The 19444-nt window shown below is 41.9% G+C and overlaps 1 protein-coding gene across 5 annotated transcripts in view; it reads left to right on the top strand.

Annotated features, from left to right (window-relative positions):
* The window catches only part of wnk2 (WNK lysine deficient protein kinase 2), a 40917-nt gene that overhangs the window by 14308 nt on the left and 7165 nt on the right, over positions 1-19444 (top strand). The window contains exons 8-30 of one of the 5 annotated variants that reach the window (XM_054783536.1): positions 729-817; positions 979-1198; positions 2757-3024; positions 3173-3480; positions 3570-4223; positions 4573-4701; positions 7360-7479; positions 7615-7980; positions 9250-9831; positions 11226-11275; positions 11357-11519; positions 11585-11701; positions 11768-11938; positions 13666-13708; positions 13801-13944; positions 14055-14914; positions 15066-15123; positions 15217-15281; positions 15363-15943; positions 16202-16434; positions 16509-16736; positions 16855-16953; positions 19302-19346. In XM_054783536.1, coding sequence (XP_054639511.1) covers positions 729-817; positions 979-1198; positions 2757-3024; positions 3173-3480; positions 3570-4223; positions 4573-4701; positions 7360-7479; positions 7615-7980; positions 9250-9831; positions 11226-11275; positions 11357-11519; positions 11585-11701; positions 11768-11938; positions 13666-13708; positions 13801-13944; positions 14055-14914; positions 15066-15123; positions 15217-15281; positions 15363-15943; positions 16202-16434; positions 16509-16736; positions 16855-16953; positions 19302-19346 — 5593 coding nt within the window. Of the gene's footprint in view, positions 1-728; positions 818-978; positions 1199-2756; positions 3025-3172; positions 3481-3569; positions 4224-4572; positions 4702-7359; positions 7480-7614; positions 7981-9249; positions 9832-11225; positions 11276-11356; positions 11520-11584; positions 11702-11767; positions 11939-13665; positions 13709-13788; positions 13945-14054; positions 14915-15065; positions 15124-15216; positions 15282-15362; positions 15944-16201; positions 16435-16508; positions 16737-16854; positions 16954-19301; positions 19347-19444 lie in introns of all 5 variants that reach the window. The other 4 variants (XM_054783537.1, XM_054783535.1, XM_054783539.1 and 1 more) reach the window with 4 other exon arrangements.

Raw genomic sequence — 19444 nt, 5'->3', positions numbered from 1 at the left:
TTTTATTCATTATTATTCCAACATTAGTAGGCTGGAAGATGTAAGGTCAGACATAATCCGTTCCCAAGATGCTGTTCAAGCTCCATTTTTCCCCCCCATAAGATGTCATGGCAAAAAGCAAAATATAATAAGTAAATTAATTACATGTAAAAATAAATAATAAATAGGCTAGCATGAAAGGACTCCCCCCCCCCAATTTTTTACAGTCTGTTTTTAATAAAAAGTTGACTGTCCTCCTGTTACAAAAAAAGCCATGGCAAAATAGAAGGGACTTTTCAAAAGGTTTACTTATTCTTTTTTAAAATGTGAGTCTGCTTCTGTCACATAAAAACAATAAAAAGCAAAGTATAATAAATAAATAAATTAAATGTAAAAATATCTAATAAATAGTCTTGCATGAAAACACAACAGTCTGTTTTTAATAAAAACTTGACTATACTTATTAGTGTTTGTTTGCTTCTGTCACAAAAAGGCCAAATAGTCTATGTCTGTCATAAAAAAGGCAAATAAAAAGCAAAACCTGCCTAGATTTAATCATTTGATGTCTTGAAGAAAATGTAGTAATTAAACTGGACTCGAAATAAAAATGTGACTTTAGTTAATCATTTTCAGTTAATTGTCTGTCTGTTCCACACTCTTGTATTTTAACCACAAACATCGAAAACTATTTGTGACTGATGAGTTTTTGGATACGACTGCTGCGGTCATGTGCTTTTTATTGTCACCAGGGTGTAAAACCTGCCAGCTACAGCAAAGTAAGTGACCCGGAAGTGAAGGAGATCATTGGAGAGTGCATCTGTCACAGATGGGAGGAAAGGTGAGCGGGCGACGCCCCTTGCATGCGTTCGACCTTCCACCTCAGCTGTGTTGTTGTGTTGCTGCTGCTCATGTGTTGTGACGTCAACGCCAGTATTTGGATGTGACGCACTTGGTGTTTGTGTGCTGTGCGTGAGCTATTGTTATGGTGCTTTCCTGCAGGTACTCCATCAAGGACCTCCTGAACCATGCCTTCTTTGCAGAGGACACAGGCGTGAGGGTGGAGCTCAATGAAGAAGATGACGGCAAGAAATCCTCCATTGCTTTAAAGCTGTGGGTGGAGGATCCTAAAAAGCTGAAGGGGAAGTACAAGGACACCGGAGCAATTGAGTTCACCTTTGAGCTGGTGAACGAGGTACCAGAAGTTGTCGCGCAGGAGATGGTAAATCATGTTTTTCACTTACAATTACTCTGTAACTTTTAGCTTTGAGGTTGCTTCCTCATGATGCAACCCAATCACCTCATCCAGTCTCCAGTCATGCAGCATACACACGTACAGATAGATAGATAGATAGATAGATAGATAGATAGATAGATAGATAGATAGATAGATACTTTATCTCCAAGAGAAATTCACATTCACCTACAGACATGTTGCTAAATCAACAAAAGTCATCATTATTATCTTCTTAAAAGCATAACATGTCATCTCCTCGCTTTCTTGGTTGTCCATGGATGCGATGATAACATTTAATAAAGCGCTTGTATTGGATTCATGTAGACCAGGGTTGTCCTAACATTTTTCCTCCAGTGAGGACCACAGTGAAAACTGAAAGGATGATGTTTTGTAAAGCAACACATGTAGATATGCTAAGAAGTTATATATATTTCATCTCAGTTTTGTCACGTAAGTGCAACAGCATATTATTAATATCAATTTCGCTCCTTGCTCTTTTTTCCCCTCATATTTCAACTTTCTTCTTAAATAAATTGAGTAAATTTTCTTTTTGTAATATGACTTCATTCCCATAATATTATAACTTTTTTCCCCAACCTAATTTTCCAAAAATTACAACTTTGTTTTGTTTTGTTCGTTTCTCATAATATTACGACTTGGAAAAAAACAATACAATTTTTCTTAAATAATTCAACTCTATGCCACTAAAATGACATTATTTTTTCTCATAATATTACCATTGTTCTCAGAAAATTTTGACGATTTTTCTCATTACAATACAACTTTTTTCTCTTAGTATTTTGACTTTATTCCAAAAAAAATTACAGCTGTTTTTTTCCATTCCTGTGGTTGTTTTTTGTTTCATTTTTCCAAGTATCTCAACATTCTTCTTGTAAATTTTCTTCTCGTAATTATGACTTTATTCCCATAATATTTTGACTATTCATGTAAAATTATAACTTTTCCCGCAATTTTCCCCAAATTACAACTTTTTGCGTTGATTTGTTTGTTTCTCATAATATTACGACTTTTTTTAAAATGTCTTTTTTCTTTAATATTTCATCTTTATGCAATTAAAAATATTATATTCCTCATAACATTACACTATCCTCTTACAATTACGACTTTTTTTTTACAAGTACAACTTTTTTCTTGTAATATTTTGACATTATTCTTGTGCAGTGTTAAGGGAATGTCATGTAAGTAAATGAATTTCTTCATTCCATCAGCAGAGAATAAAAATATCTTTATTGCATGCTGACTGTACCCCTACAAACACAGCTCAATAGCATAAAAGCGACACACAAACAAACACGTACTAAAATCACTTTCAAACTGTCTTCATTGCAGCATCACAGCCACATTTTGGACAACACACTTCCAATACACCATTGCGGGACTACATTTTTTGCTAAATATTATAATAGGACACCGTTCATATCTCCTAACACAACTTCTTCCAACCTTTTCTGAATTCCACAGCATTTTACTCTTGGTGAGTGTGTACTGTATTTCCTTTCTAACTCTCTTGTCTCTCATCCAGGTGGAGTCTGGCTTCTTCTTGGACTGCGATGTCAAGATCGTTGGCAAGTCCATCCGGGACCGCGTGGCTCTCATCAAATGGAGGAGGGAGCGCCTAGTCTCGTCGGGAAACGGCGAGGCGTCTGCGAAGAAGACGCCGCAGAACCTCCTGCAGGTGCCCGGTGCTGGTAGACCACAGGTGACAGCGACAGCCGCCTCAGACTATGAAGACCAGGAGACGGAGCAGCAGACTTTGATTTGCACCGTCCCCGTCACCACGTCCACCACATGTGAGGACGTACCTGAATGTGGCATCATGATATAACCTCTGTCAGCACCCGTGGTTATAAAATGAAATACTACTCCTCCTTTCTCTGTCCTTGTCTGCTCTCTGCCCTTCCTGTGATGAATTAGGATGTTCTATGCACTCTCTTACAGCGGACAGTGGGGTGAACGCCACCATGCAATTGGATGATCTCAGCAAACAGCAAAGTGGCTCCTACCAATCCCTGCCTGAGCCTATCTGTACAGCTCAGGTGGTCTACAGCCCTCCTGTGCAGCCGGAGCCCCCAGTGCAGCAAGGGCCCTACCAACAAACCGCAGCACAGGCCTCACATGAGCAGTACCCGCAAGAACCCACACAATTACTTGAGGGAGCCTACCAGCAAAGCACAGGTCAGCTGCATCCAGGGACCTACCAACAACCTGCTGCACAGTTGCACCCGGGGCCAGATGAGTCTCAAACAGTGAGTCATTTGCAAGAGCTGCCTTTTGTCTTCTCCTTAAAACCTTTTAACACATTTGTATGTTTTTTTGGTTAACCACGTGGGCTCAGCGTCACAGCAGTGATGCCTTTGTTAGCTGTGACTTCATCAGTGTGTGTCCCAGGCGTGGAAGTGCTTCCCAGGTGGAGATGTTGCAGTGTAAGACTCACTCAAGAGGCTCTCATACCAGACACAACTTCTCTCCTAACGCCTCCCAACGCTCGTCGTTATCGTCTGCTCTCTTGTCCCCCCATCGATGTTCTCATGGTGACTCAGCAAGTCACTGCAGTTCACCTCTGAAGCCGCAGCGCCCCTCAGAGCATACACTCGGCGTACCTCACAGGCCGCAGCCTCGCCACCACTGCGGAGCTTGTATGTCTCTCCTCCAGGCGGACAGGACAAAGAGAAGTGGATCTTTGGGACACACGCATGTTCACTCTTTCCTGACGCCTGTCTCCAAGGCTGACTTCACTCCTCCTTCTGCTTCATCAGATCATCACTCCCCACCTCTGATTTTACCCTCCCCCCCGTCAAATGCTGATCTGTGCAGGAATGTGCGTGACAGTGGACATCTCAGTCTGCTTAACCACTGTCTCCATCACATCGTCAGCCGCAGAACAAGCTCCCCTACCCTCTCAGAAGGGGGCACTATCATCTCTCACCCCAGTTTGGACAGGAGGCTTCTGTTATCAGCACAAGTGAGCAAAGGCAGACCAGAGCCACTGGTAGGTTAGAGAAGGAGAGGAGGAAACACTGCCACTGCGGCGGCCGGCTGCGTTTTTTTATGATCCCGCAAGCTGCTTCTCAGTAGAAAAACAGAAGCACTTTCAACAGACAGAAAAGAATACGCTGGCCCAGTGCATACAGTAGACTCATGCTGCTGCATTTTCACCTTTTCCAGTCAGCTTCCTCCCCATGGATTCCTGCCAACAATATCCTTCCTCTTGCTTGCTTTGGCACACAGGGCGTGTTGACCTTGAGCTTGGTTTCTGGTAGCAATAGCTAAACAAACACTGTTGCCTTCTGAGTCATGGCTGTCCAGTAAATGTGGGCTGTCCCATTTGTTTTTGACAGACAGTTTCTGCTCCATCGACGCTGGCCCCTCCTGCACACCAGAGTAGACCTACACCCACAGCACAGAGCTTCCCAGCTGCAATGCCCATCCTACAGACGCAGCTCACAGCCCAGCCTAGCCAGGACCAGGTATTGTGGTGCCACTAGTGATAAGTGATGTGCGGTCAGGGGAGGCTGTCGTGATGAAAAATAAAAAAACAAATAATGATAACATCAAATAAAAATTTGTATTTGTCCATTGAACTGTATTTGAAGTAGGGGTGCACGATAATTATCGGACCAATAATTATCGGGCCGATATGATAGAATTATGACATCACAAATCTGATTAAAAATAGCTCTGATAACAGATCATTAAAAAAAATGCTCCAATGAAGCGAGATTACCCGTACTGTGTGGGTGAGCAAATCAAGCTCTCCTTTTTTCTCCTCCCTGTGATGTTAACAGCCTGTCGTAACTTCCCCTGAACTCACTTATAAACAAACATTCACTGTCAGAGGAAGGACGTTGTACCGAATGCTCCGCGATGAGGGGAAAAAAAAACATCGAGCACACAAAAAAACCTTATCAGCCACCTGAAACGCCAACGCGGCTGAAAAGTGCAAAAGGTTTGCCAGAGACCTCTGTGGCATCACACCGGCTGCTCGGCGCATGTGCCCGAATACAGTGCACCTTGCAGGGCCACAGCCGGTGGCTCCCTCCGCTCTATAATTTGGATCTCCTGACCTCTGACACCGGCTGTTCGGAGCGTGTGCCTGAATATACTGTCGTGCACCTTGCAGGTGGCTCCTTCCACTCTATACTCTGGTTCTCCTGATAGTTGTGATGTGGTAGTAGTAATGTCATGATGTTTGATGAGGACTAGGTGCAGTTGGTCAAATCCGAATTTGTTCCAGTCCTTCTTACCACCAGTTGTGCACACACTACACTTAAATCAAAATTTAAAAAGTAGATATAGAAACTTTATTGGTTATTGGTATCATATTGGTCTTGAGAAGTTATTGGTGTTGGTTTAAAAAAAAAAAGGTGCATCTCTAATTACAATTGTCTTTTCTGTATGATTCCAATAGTTTTTAACATTTTCTTAAGTAAAATTAGCAGAATTTGCAAATTTCCTGATCAAATACAGGGCAGAAACCTAAGATGAGGCTTGGCTTAGTGCACAAGCCCTGCCTACCTTTTTGTTTGTCGCCAATAATATGTTGCAGAAGCATTTATTATACACCATGACTTTCTACAGCCCGTGTCTTTAATGCAAGTGTGACATCATTATTCTTGCTAATCGGACAATAAAATACAGTCGTCCCCCCGCTCCATTCCGGTTTGAACATCATTCCCTCACTCTGTCGCGTTTTTTCAAAATTGAATGAATAAATAAATGATCGCTATTTTGTGGTTGACTACAGCCTATTATTAGTCAAAAAAATGCATATTTAAGCAAATGTTATGTATTCTTGCCTAAGAATACGTAAGTTTGTCACATTCTCGCCTAAATTAAGCATTTTGAAGCATAAAAAACTAAAATAGAAATATAAAGAAATACAAGAAGTGTCACTAGTAACGCACCAAACTTGATTACCAACAACAGGCTTTTATTATTTTATAATTATTTATCTCACAGGAGGCACAATAATAACATAATAATAGTCATTATCATAATAATAACACTGACTACTTTTGTGGTCCTACTCCAGCTAATCCCCAACGTCACTTCCTGTCTACATGTCCAAAATACATTTATTGAAACACACACAAGTCTTATTAATGTCTTAAATGGCTTCTTTTCTCTGATGATATCTACTATATTGGGTAATATGAGTATAAAAGTGACCATAGGTGTGTTATTTCATGTCCACAGGGCTCTAATAATGATGATAAAATTGTATTTAGAAAGTCAGTCATAAACAGGTTTTCTATGCTCTAACTAGGAAAATATTCTGTTTATTAATATTGAATCCTACTTTGCTGAAATTCACTTATTGTGGTCGGGTCTGGATGCAATTAACTGCCATAAACGAGGGATTACTGTACGCAGAAGTGTCATATACATACTGTATATTCATCCTGGGTCCCGTGTGAGCTGGATGGAAGGTGCTTGTCACTGCCTTCCTTCTATTGAGGAAAAATAATTTATTTTTTTTTAGTATGTATGACAGCAGCAGCACTAGCTAGCAGAAGGTCAAAAGTAAGATAAAATACTGAATGAATGAATGAATTGGACTGCCAAATGGAAGATTATATACCCAAGCTCACCAGGAGGTGATCAGGCTTTTACAACAGTATCAGAACAGAACTTTTCCTGGAGAAGGAAAGGCTGCATATACTTCATATACAGATAGAAGGTAAGAACACAACCTAAATAAATGGGGGAAAAAAAACAACTCCAAAGTGCCTCACCAGCCACGAACCTCGCCACACGTCACTGCTTGTAATTAGACACGTGTTTGGCTAGCTAATCATGCATCAATCATGCAATTTTTAACACATACATGAATTAGAGTTTGTCGTAATTACTGACTTCTTTCTTGCTCATATATTTTTAGTTTGAAAATTTCCAGTAATAAATATGCAGCTTTCCTTCCTCGCCCACACTGACTCCAGCTGAGGAAATTAGGGTGCCTCCTCATTTGTCATGTTTGCTTGTGTTAAAAGGACCTCTGGTGCGTTTGCTCTGCTAGTACGGTTATTTTGGTTTGAGTGTGAACGCGATCATGCAACCCTGGTGTGCACCAAACAAGCGGATTGTTCGATCTGGCCCTTTCACCAAACATTGTATGTCTTCCTTAGCGCTTACCTGCTGACCAGCCTGCAAGTCACCTGAGTCCTCCTGACTTATCGAGCAGTTTCCCACAGTCTGGCACCAATGCAGCTGCTCCTCTACTGCCCCTGCACATCACCCCTGCACAGGTGAGTAGTGGGAAGTTCATGTTAACAAAGGCTTACATCGGTGAATTCAACACACAACTCCTACTTTATATGTATTGTTTGTACTGAAGAGGAGACTTTGAACATTGTGTATCGTTTTCCCTTTTTCTTTCCCAGTTTCCCTCGTCATCATATTGTGTTCAAGCAGGGGCCATCAAGCCCCCTCCTTTCTCCTCGGCTCCTTTAGCTAGTAGCACTTACTACTTGCCTTCGCCCCACCACCCCACCATTATCCTGACTCCTCATCCTGCCTCCATTAGCACCCTCCAAAGCCCTCAGTCCACACCTCAGCCAGTGTTCCCTATCCCACATCTTGCCATGAGCACGTCTTTGGCAGTAGCCCAGCAGCACAGTGGCCCATCTACATCCGAGCTAAACTCTTGTAGCTTCCATTCCACACATGCCTTACCTCTCTCCCAGGTACAAACCACCCCATACCCTGTCCCCCACCCTGACCAACAACTGGCTGAACAGCCTGTCCAGGTGAATATTTGTTCTAACTAACTAAACAGGAATGAACATGGAAAAGTGGTGCTTAATCCGAGGTGCAATGCATGCATTTGGCTAAATGGAAGTAACAATGATTTTCACGTCCAATACCATACCCATATCGGCCGATACCGATATCAGTCAGATACGATATCGGCACAAATTATACATACTTTTATTACTTCTTTTGTACTGTGGAATGCTGGAAAAGCCTTGATTGATATCTGATATCAATATTGTATCGGGACACCCCTAAATTTAAATGTAAAACTTAACATTTACATTTAAAGCTTAAAATTTTAATTATTTTAATTTAAATTTTACATGAAAATTTCAATTACCATTGATATTTAAATGTAAATGAATTTAATGTAAATTTAAATAAATGTATGTATTTATCTTAATTCATTATTTGATTTTTTGAATTAATTATTTATTAATTGCAGTGTGTTGTATTATACACTGCTCAAAAAAATTGAGGGAACACTAAAATAACACATCCTGGATCTGAATGAATGAAATTCTTATTAAATACTTTGTTCTTTACATAGCTGAATGTGCTGACAACAAAATAACACAAATTATCAATGGAAATCAAATGTATTACTCTTATTATTGTTGTTGTTATTGTTATTATCATTGGGGGTGTCTTGCTGTCCACCTGTTGTCTATTCCATTTGCACAACAGCAGGTGTAATTGATTGTCAGTCTGTGTTGCCTCCTAAGTGTACAGTTTGATTTCATAGAAGTGTGATTGACATTGTGATTGATTAAGTGTTCCCTGTATTTTTTTGAGGAGTTTATCTTAATGAATTCATTTATAACTTTTTTGTATTTACTTTTAAATTAAATAATTAATATATATTTATTTTCATTTATTGCAGTTTTATTTATTTAATATCAATTTATTTTAATTTTTTAATATAAAATAAAAAAAATATATTTTCATTTTGTGCTTTTGTGCTTATGTACAAAAAAATTTGTTTCGATGTATTGTTTTTTCCCCCCTTTTCTGTCATCACTGAATAAGCTATCTACCTATTGTTGCACATTTTGTCTGCCTGTTAGAAGATGGTACTTAAGCACAAGGTATTTAAGCACAGGATGTAAATGATCAGTAATTGCTGAGACACAAAAACGGGGCAGGATTAAATCAAATCTGATTCTCCCTACTCCTTTTCAGACATGTTGAATTGTCCAAGTGTAAAAATTCGCCAATGAAAGAAGTAAAACCATGATTCCTCTAATATGCTGTTTTTCCAGGTGCAGACTGTGACTTCACAGGGGAATTTAGGAGATGTTCAGCTTTCGGCTCCAGTTCCACCAGTCCTACCTACTAATCACATGCCTCACTTGGGAAATGGAACAGAAATAAAAACTCCTGCAGCCGGCACGGACTTAAGTGTAGCACCTCCATTTCACGCCTCGGCACCGCTCTCAGCTCCTGTGGATATAGAAACCCAAACCCAGGCACAAACGCCAGCTTTAATCCAGCTCAAAAGTCAAGCGTCAGGCCAAGTGCTGGCTCAATCAGCAACTTCAGTTCCAGTTGATGCAGCAATTTCTGCATCACCGAAAATCTCATCTACAATCACAGACGATTCTTCCGCCATAGGACAAACCCAACTCTCTGGACCGGGATCGGCCATGCTGCCAACTCAGCATGCTGCCATTGTTCCTGCTCCTGCTCCTGTTCCTGCTCCTGTCCTGGCTCCAGTGCTGCAGCCCTCTGGCATCCAGACAGCCGTCTCAGGGGCATCTGAATGTGGAAGCCAGCCTACAACATGGCAGAAAAAAGAAACGTCATCAAGTTCTTGCACTTTACAGCAGGATCCCTGCACAGAGGTATGGGCAGAACTAGACAGGGCATTCTTAAGAGTTTAGTGTAGTATATAGTAGACTTCTAGTGTTGAATAGTGGGGGTAATAAATATTACACCAATCCGATACAAAGTTAAAAAAAAATTGGATTTGGTGATTTTGTTGTTTGAATTTGTTCATCATGATGATAATCCAAATAAAACACAGGACATACAATACAATAATATGGCGCGTTGTACAACAATAATAAGACAGTAGAAACAAAATAATAAAATTTTTCTTTTAATAATTTGAATTACACTTAACTGTGCAAAATAACTAAAGAAAAGTTTGGCTAGCTGCCTCCAATGCCCTTCTGTGTCCAAGAACTTAGTCCCTGAATTTATAAACAATATTACAATATGTAAATGACATCCATTTGCGCGACACAACAAAGCCACACGGCTTTGTTTTTGTGAAAATAAACACAGAAGAGAACAGAAAAAGATCAATCCCATCGCACCTGTGTCGATGTGATGTCGATACTATCCTGCTATTGATAATATTGTTACTTGCATTGATCCACCCAAGTCTAGTGGTGAGCATTTTCGATCACTCTCGCAATCACAAACCAATGTTATAATTTTTATGTTTTATTTATTGCGCTTGTTGCACGCCTTTTCGACGTGCTGAATTGTGAGTAAACATGATGCAACTCGTTAAGCATGTTCAAAATACTGTATTTTCCAGACTATAAGTCGCATCTACTGGTATTTACAATGGAGCTATTATCAGAGGGAGTCGTTTTTATAGGAGTGTCATGGCGCTGCTCCTAACAACAGTAAATTCACAAGAGAAGAAGACATACTCCAGAGGGAGGGAGACATTTTGACACCAACAAGGAGACAAACTAAAGCTGAAATTAGCTGTATTTTAACACCCAAACTTCATTTTTGTATTAACAAATGAATGAAAATAGGAAATAGTTTGTTAGTGGCTGACATAGCAGCTACAATTTCCAAGCTAGACATAGTTAGAAATCGTTAGACATAGCATCCTAATGAAACAACACTGCTCTCTAAAATACCACATTTCTCAATCCACACAGGCGTCATATAATTACAGTTGCACATTACTTGTAAAGTATTTTGTAACAAAAGGTGTCGTTTATCCTCTGTATCATTACATTTGCATGTCTAACTGCATCACAAGCTCAACTCAACGAATTATTGCGGCCACTAGGTGTTGCTAAAAACAGCTTTAACTGTAACAGTACATGTTAAATTATATACATTGTATATTTTCATATATAGTTGCAGGACCAGCCAAACTATGAAAAATAAGTGTGACTTATAGTCCAGAAAATATAGTAAACAAAACTATTATAGTTACCATGACCATAGGTAATTTTCATAGTTTTGCCACCTTTTCTGTCTTCAGGAAGTGTTTCTGGACAAAGCGGTATCATTGCCCAGCTATGCCAATGACAGGTGTGTTTGAAGCAATTTTGTACAATGTATGAAAAAAGAGAATAATGCTAATAACCAGTAAGATTTGTGATCTTGTCTTAGCCCCTACTCTGACGTTGCATCTGGCAAGGAAGCAAGTGACGGCTACGACAGCTTGGCCGGTGGAGGGAAGGGGGAAGGAAAACACAGGAAGCACCATCGCAAGTCTGCCCGTACACGCTCTCGGCAAGAAAAGACGAGCAAACCCAAACTGAGCATGCTCAATGTGAGTCGCGGTGTCCCTTCCCCCCGCCCCATTCTAGATTAAAACTTGTGGCTCTGTCCTCACAGGTGTGCAACACAGGTGACAAGATGGTTGAATGCCAGCTGGAGACTCACAATCACAAAATGGTGACATTTAAGTTTGATCTGGATGGAGATGCTCCTGAGGAAATTGCCACATACATGGTAAAGTCCACAAGTGACATTTCTTTTCCACCGCTGCGTGCTACTAAACCTTTTGTTTGACTGCAGGTAGAGAACGGCTTCATCCTTCCGTTAGAAAAAGAGATCTTCATTGACCAGCTGAAGGACATTGTGGATAAAGCGGAAGACATGTTAAATGACGACATGGAGGGAGAGAGGCTGTCTACTTTGAGTTGTAGTCCAAAACAAGGCCAGACGTCTGATGGACACGTAGGAGAGGTAATGTTGTTTTTTTATTTTTACTTTGAGTTACAAGAGCTCCTCGGTCTTGGTACTTTTATCCCTGTGCTCGTCTTGCACACTGGAAGGGGCGTTGCAAAGGAGGGAGAGACAGCCTGAATGAGTTCACTACACTGCTTAGTTATCACTGTCACTTTCATAGGAGCAGATCCTTTCACATGTTCAGAGGTACCATCATGATGGTAGCGGTGTTTACTTGGCTTGGACCAGCCATGCAGCCAATACTGATTTTTTTTCAAGTCTATAGTAATTTCTAGGGCTGTCAAATGATTAAAAATGTTTAATCACAGTTTTCAAATTAATTAATCATGATTAATCATCATTTGCCTGTGATTGGCTGGCAACCAGTACAGTGTTTCCCCCACCTCTTGCCCAAAGTCAGCTGGGATAGGCTCCAGCATACTCCGGCGACCATAATGAGGACAAGCGGCATAGCAGATGGATGGATAATCATCATTTGCAACTACGTCCTAAATATGACCACTTTTACTGGATTTTAATGAAAAAAGATAAATGACAGGACAAGCTTATTTATATTTGTATGGCTTAACAGCTCCAAATGAACTGAAAATTGAACTCAAGCTAAAAGATAGCACACACGTCTGATCATGTATTTACCTAACACTAGTCTCTTCAATAGTAGCACAACATTTCAATCACACTTAAAGACTGTCATTACGAGCCATGATGTCACGCTTCGCAGGACAGTAGCGTGTACTTCCTATCCTGCGCCATTATTCTGGCAAGCGGTGCTTCCGGGGTGGCGGAAGGAACTGCCGCTCCACGCCTGGTGGCCGCACAGCTGCGGTCAATACTAATCAGTGACAGTTAAAAGACCCTTGCTGTCGTATGCGCGGCGCTGGTTCATTGTGGTTGTCACTGTCATTGAACCTCGTTGATTTTCCAGTGCTGTCACCTGTTTATATTTTATATTATTTTTCCCACAGAGCTTTTCCTCTGTCACTTTTAGTTTTTTCTTGTCTTGTGCAATAAAATTACTTTTATTTTTGCACTTCGCCGCCTTCTCTCTGCACCCTGGGGGTCAACCTCCCGACAGCTTCAACGAACCCTGACACATGAGGGGTTGCGGCCAAAGACACCATGTCATGAATTCACATGTTTTGGGTGTATTTTCAGGGATTTTCGAGCATAGATAAATGCAGCAAATTGTACTTCCACATTTAGAGTCACGTTAGTGAGAGATAAGAATACCCACTTACTGTTTTTCTTTGTCTGTTTATTTAGACCACACTTCTTGCGGTTATATATAATAAAGTGATTAAAGAGTGGCAGACCCTGTATGACTGTTGGGACACTACATTGTGCTGTCATCTGTCGTTATAACAGGGAGGCATGGCTTGCCATGATGCATATGCTTTAATTACGCCAACATAATTGATGAGATAAATTAGGTACCATCGTGAACACGCAATTTTTGACTGCCCTTCACTTTTCTTTTCTTTGGCACACTGCCATCAGAAGAGTCAGCCTCATGCTTGGGAGACATAATGAAGGGGGAAAAGTGAATGAAAAAGAACAAGTGACATTGTTCTTCAGTGTAGCGATTATGTATTCTTCCACCTACTATGGGAATGCGCATATAACCACTAAACGTCATAACACGAGGGCCAGGTGTATACACGCACCTGTCATGTGACTGAAGCTACTGTATAACCATTTCAAAGTGGCATCTTCTCTTTCTACAGAGTCCTCAGTCAGGAGCATCCCAGCCTGTCTACCAGCAGAATGGTGAAGCTCCTTTTCCCTTCACAAGGCCTTCATGATTCTCATGTTGGGTAATGGTAATGATGTGCCATCTTATATTGCAGTTCTTCATACAGGAAAGAGATGGTTCATAATCTGCCCTGTGGAGGAGACCCCTCTATCCAGCCAGGAGAACACGTCTGAGGGCACAGCTTCGCAGTCTCCCGGAAGTTCAGCCAACACACAGCCTGCTGGCACTGCCAGGCCTTCTACATCACGAGGTGACTCCTTTCCTCCTCAGCTTTTGCTGCACAAATGGAGAACAAGCATGTGAATAGTAGGGGTGTAAGGGTACATGTATTCCTATTTGGATTTTTCTCTATTTTTTCAGCTGAAGAAGGCTCCTCCTCTACAATGTCTGGTGGTAGTGGAGGCTTCATGCATGACGTGTATGGATTCTGTAGTCCCCCGATTATGTCCAACACGGACCCGCTCCTCTTGGCCACTCTGTCTCCTCCTGTGTCTGCTCCCCCAGCCCTTCAGTCAGTACCATCAATGGAAGCCATTAGCAGTGTCCATCAAGCCCAGCCTGCCAGAGCTCAGACGTTGCCTCCATCATCTCCACAAAGCGCTTTTCAAATGGACGAACCGCACGGATCCCCTGTAGGCGCCGCCTCCCCCAGTCACTCTACTTTGCACGTGGCAGACATCTCCTGTCCTGTTTCCGTGACAGACGAAGTGCCCTGCTGTCCTCTGGTCATGCCCCTGTCCCTGGATGTGAGCAGCTCACCCAGCGGGTCACCTCTCACTCCTCTTCCGCTGCAGGAGCCCGCTTCGGCTAAAGAGTCGCTGTCTCTCTCGTACGCTGCAGCGGCACGCAGCGAGCGCTCACAGCAGCCTGTGGTGCTTCACCAGCCTTTCTCTAGCGTGGGAGGGGCCAAGGTGTCCTCACTGCCCCAGAGCCCGGCGCCAACGCAGCATGGCGGAGGACCTGGCGAGTCAGACGGTGAAGGACGCCTGGCCCGGGGAGGCTTTGTGGACAGCACCATAAAAACTCTAGATGAGAAACTTAGGAACTTGCTCTACCAGGAGTACGCTCCCATGTATCCGTCGGGTAGCGCTGCGGAGACACCAGGATCTGGCACAGAATACATCCAATCTCCTCCTGGTCCAGACAGTGCTACTGGAGGCTCAGGAAACAGTACACCAGGTCCAATGGAGGAGGGCCGCTTCAGAGCAGGAGAACAACTGGTTGGTTGATTCACATTTTAATTAGGGCTGTCAAAAATGGCGCCTTAATGGCGGTAACTAATTTATTTAAAATTAATTATGTTAAAATGTTTACGTCATTAACACATGCGCATCACATCAGCACGTCATCACGTGTTTTTGTCTCCTCTAGCCTCAAATTCCAGAGAGAATGGATAGTTTGAGCACTCTAAGCGACTCGGCTGTGTGTGGTAAGTATGTCTTAAGAGCCGGACATCATTAATAATGAAAGAAAAGGTGCTTCACCGTTGATGCACGTCTCCATTTATCATTGATATTTGCAGCTTCCCATTCAAAGAGGCACGTTTCTCACTCCGTCTCCTGCTCTGGGGCAAGAGGCCGATTTAAGGTGTGTATGAAATATATTCTTGTGTTGTGTTCAAGTGTTCAAATGCTGCCACTGAGTTTCTTGTTCTCCTTCGTTTGCCAGATCATCTCAGTTCCTCCTGACGTGGCCAACAAGCGAGATGTGAAGCAGAGGAGCTGGAGCAGCGTTGCCTCACCAGCGCATCCCGCAGGTTACAATGTTCCCACCGAGGCCATGACTCCCTCCACCACCATCGGTCGCTTCTCTGTAATCAGCACCGAGGATGACCTCACGCAGAGGACACGTAGCAGCCGCTACTCCGCCCCTCCCGACTTCTACCTGGACACGCCTCCCTCTGCGGCAAACCAGAGCTCCTTTCCTCACGCCATCACCTCAGCCTCTGTGCCTGTGGACATCACGGTCCACGCCCGCTTCCTCTCTTCCGACTCGGGGGCCGAGAGCAGCCCTGCCAAAGTGGCCCCGGCCACCCCGAGTCAACACACTCGCTCTGAGCGCAGAGGAAGCGACCTGATGAAGAGGGCGGTGGCCTTCCTCAGACGTTCAGGGCGCAGCAGCAGCGTGCAGAGCTCCGATTCTCCAAGCAGGCATGGAGGCATGCCCGGCTCCGCCTACGCCAGCAGCGATAATGACTCGGAGATGGAGGACTCAGACATGAAGAGAGAATTACAGAGACTCAGGGAGAAGTAAGCATCATCTGGTTTTTGTCTTTTCACGTTCATGCTTAGAATCAAGCATGTTTGGGGTCAAGTTAGGATTGGGGTAGTAAGCGTGTTACACTTGCTGCACTGTTGTTTACAATTTATTACAACATTGGTTCTGTTGCTGCTGTGTTGTACAATTATTGCCGTTACATATGAGTCAGATATTTCATAATATTGGAGGGACTTACAATTTCCTTTTTTATTTTGAATGAGTTTGCTGTCTCGCTTCTATTCCGTCAGACACCTGAGGGAGATCTCGGAGCTGCAGGCCCACCAGCGAGGAGAAGTGGAGCTACTGTATCGCCGTCTGGGCAAAGCCCCTCCCTCCGGGCTGACGTACTCGCACGCTGCACCGCCTGCAGGCCGCAGAAAAAGGTCTGGCAGGCACAGGCTGAAACCCGGCAAACTGCTCAGCCCTCTGGTGCAGCAATTTCGACATGTCACAAATAAAAGCGGCGACTCCAGCAGAACCGGTGAGCATCAACAGACACCAGCTCTGTGTTGATTGAGAGGTTTGCCGTCCTGATGTGTCACGTATTTGCATCAGCTGCTCCAGGAAGTGGAGAGACGACTGTGAGTTTAAACGGATCTCCAGCCAGGGGAAACATCGCCACTCATGGCAGGGCCCGCTCCTCCACCAGCCACATACCCAGCTCCACCCCAGAACCTGTGCAGACTCAGCAGCCCTGCTCCCTCAAGGGCTCCTTGTCATCGGATAACATTTACGCTGGGATGTACGGAGACGGCACCGGTGCACAAGCGCCGCCAGGACAAGGTAAGCCGACAATACACCCACCTTGCACTGCTCTTGTCCTTCAAGAAAGTATTCTTTCACGTGTGCCCTTCTTACTGTGGTCTTCTTACTCCCTTTTTTATATTATATTCCTTTACAGGCTGGTCTAATCACCCTCAAGCATCTGAGAGAGTGACCTATAAATCCAGTAGCAAGCCCAGAGCTAGATTTCTCAGTGGGCCTGTGCCTTTATCTATCTGTTTGTATCTCTTCTCTTGCTGCATAGCTTCACTTTTGGCTTCTTCGTCTGTCTTTTCTCCACTTTTTCAAGGAAAAGTGCACTTTTTTGGGAATTTTGCCCATCATTCACAATCCCTATGAGACATGAACACACGTCTTTCTCTTTTCTGTGCATTCTAAAGATATAAAAACAGATAAAAAGTGGAAACTAACAATGCACGAAATGTCCCATTACGTGCATTAATTACCTGTCTCTTTTTTATCTGTTTTTAGATCTTTAGAAGGCACAGAAAAGAGAGACAGTGTGTTCATGTCTCACATAAGGATTGTGGATGATGGGCAAAATAAAAAAAAGGGCTCTTATCCTTTAAACTCTGCCTCTGCTTTGTTTGTTGTGAAACACAACCACTTTTCCTTTTCATTCACTCTTTCTCGCCACTTTGCTCCTCACGCTACATTTTGTTGTGTTTATTCAAACTGCTGACAACTGAGATGAAATTAGATGGTAGAATTTAAGTTCAGCCATCTGTTAGATGAGAAAAAAGACGTGTCTGGATGAACACAATAGTATTTGGCAAGACCAACACTGATATGCGCACTCACCGGCCACAACATTACGTACACCTGCACATTTAAAATACAAGAACTGCATCAAAGGTTCTGCACTGGTTTGCTGTTTGTAATATTTTTTATTAAGTTACACGAGGAGGTCAAACTATTAGAAACAGCTGTCAATATGAGGCAGTGTCCTTTTACGTCACAAACTACAACAATAAACATCTTTTCTTTTTTGGAATTAAGAAGTTCCTCTCTTAATTGTGTGTGAATGCTTATAAATACTACCAAAGTTCATTCTTTTTTAAAATTTGGACTAAGAAAATACCATAAACGCTCCAATTAATGCCTCTGTTCAGTTAACTGCAGTCTCCTGTAATAGTACCGATTAAATAAGGGGTGTCCAAACTTTTTTCCAGTGAGGGCCACATAGTGAAAAATGGACGATATATTGTAAAGCAACACATGTAGAAGTTATAAAAAGTTATATATATTTCATCTCAGCTTTGTCATATCGGTGAAAAAGTATTATTATTGTAATCTTCACTCTTTTTTCCCATTTTTGCTGTTTTTAAAATTTTCCAAATATTTCAGCTTTTTTTCTTAAATAATCTTTGTAAATGTTGAAATTATGACTTTATTCCCATATTATAACTTTTACCCCAACCACATTTTCCCAAAATGAACATTATATTTTGATGTGTTTGTTTTTCATAATATTATGACTTAAAAAAGAAACGTTTTTTGTTTTAGTTTTCTTATTAAATTATATTTTTAGAATGTGCTGTGGGCCGATTTAAAAAAAACAAAAACAAAACCAAAACCAAAAAAAACAGCCGTGGGCGACTAAAGGCCCCCGGGGCTACGTTTTTCTTTCCATTTTCTCATGCGCTCCAAATTATTATTCAAGTCACAAAAAAAAAAAAATTGTTACATATACTGAATTTTGACATTTAAGATATAAGAGTCTCTCTCTGATTAACACCTGCTTCCAATGTGTGGTTCAGGTAAATAAACATCCTGGCTGTGATTAGAGCATTTACGGTAACGCCACACATGACCTTGACACCGCGCTGATATTCTCCATTATCTTTACAGACTTTTTGATGAGATGGTGTAGGAGTATCTGCATTAATCTGTATTCATAATCCATAACGCATTGATCTATGTATATTCATAATCCATAACGCATTGATCTTCGTATCTTCATAATACATAATGCATTGATCTACTGTATATTCATAATCCATAATGCATTGATCTACTGTATATTCATTATCCATAATTCATTGATCTACTGTATATTCATAATCCATAATGCATTGATCTACTGTATATTCATAATCCATAATGCATTGATCTACTGTATATTCATTATCCATAATGCATTGATCTACTGTATAGTCATAATCCATAATGCATTGATCTATGTATATTCATTATCCATAATGCATTGATCTACTGTATATTCATAATCCATAATGCATTGATCTACTGTATATTCATTATCCATAATGCATTGATCTACAGTACGTATCCTCATAATCCATAACGCATTGATCAACTCTATATTCATAAATATAGTCTGATCTATATTCACAATCCATGATGCATCTATCTGTCTGCGTCTCTGCTCTTCCTCCATGTCTTCATCACGCTGCATTTTGCTAATGCACTTGTTATGAGGGGCTGCTTCTTATTTAGTTTGTTGCTTGACTTTGTGTTTGACGTTTAACGCATCTCGTTGTCACACACTATTGTCGTCTAATGGGAGACCGTGACAAGAATTGTGAAGTCTGTTTTGTGCCATAGGGACGACGCTGAAGCGACTGTGTCTTGGCAAAGAGCGAGGCAACAGTATGTACTTCATTTATGTATGGGAGTAAATTCACAATCGATCTTGCCGTGATGGAGTTATGACTTGTGTGTGTGTGTGTGTTTGCAACTCATGCCAG

The sequence above is a fragment of the Dunckerocampus dactyliophorus genome, chromosome 8, assembly GCF_027744805.1.
Source record: "Dunckerocampus dactyliophorus isolate RoL2022-P2 chromosome 8, RoL_Ddac_1.1, whole genome shotgun sequence".
NCBI classification, from domain to species: Eukaryota; Metazoa; Chordata; class Actinopteri; order Syngnathiformes; family Syngnathidae; genus Dunckerocampus; species Dunckerocampus dactyliophorus.
The sequence above is the reverse complement of the archived record's forward strand: the minus strand, read 5'-3'. Positions and strand labels throughout refer to the sequence as shown.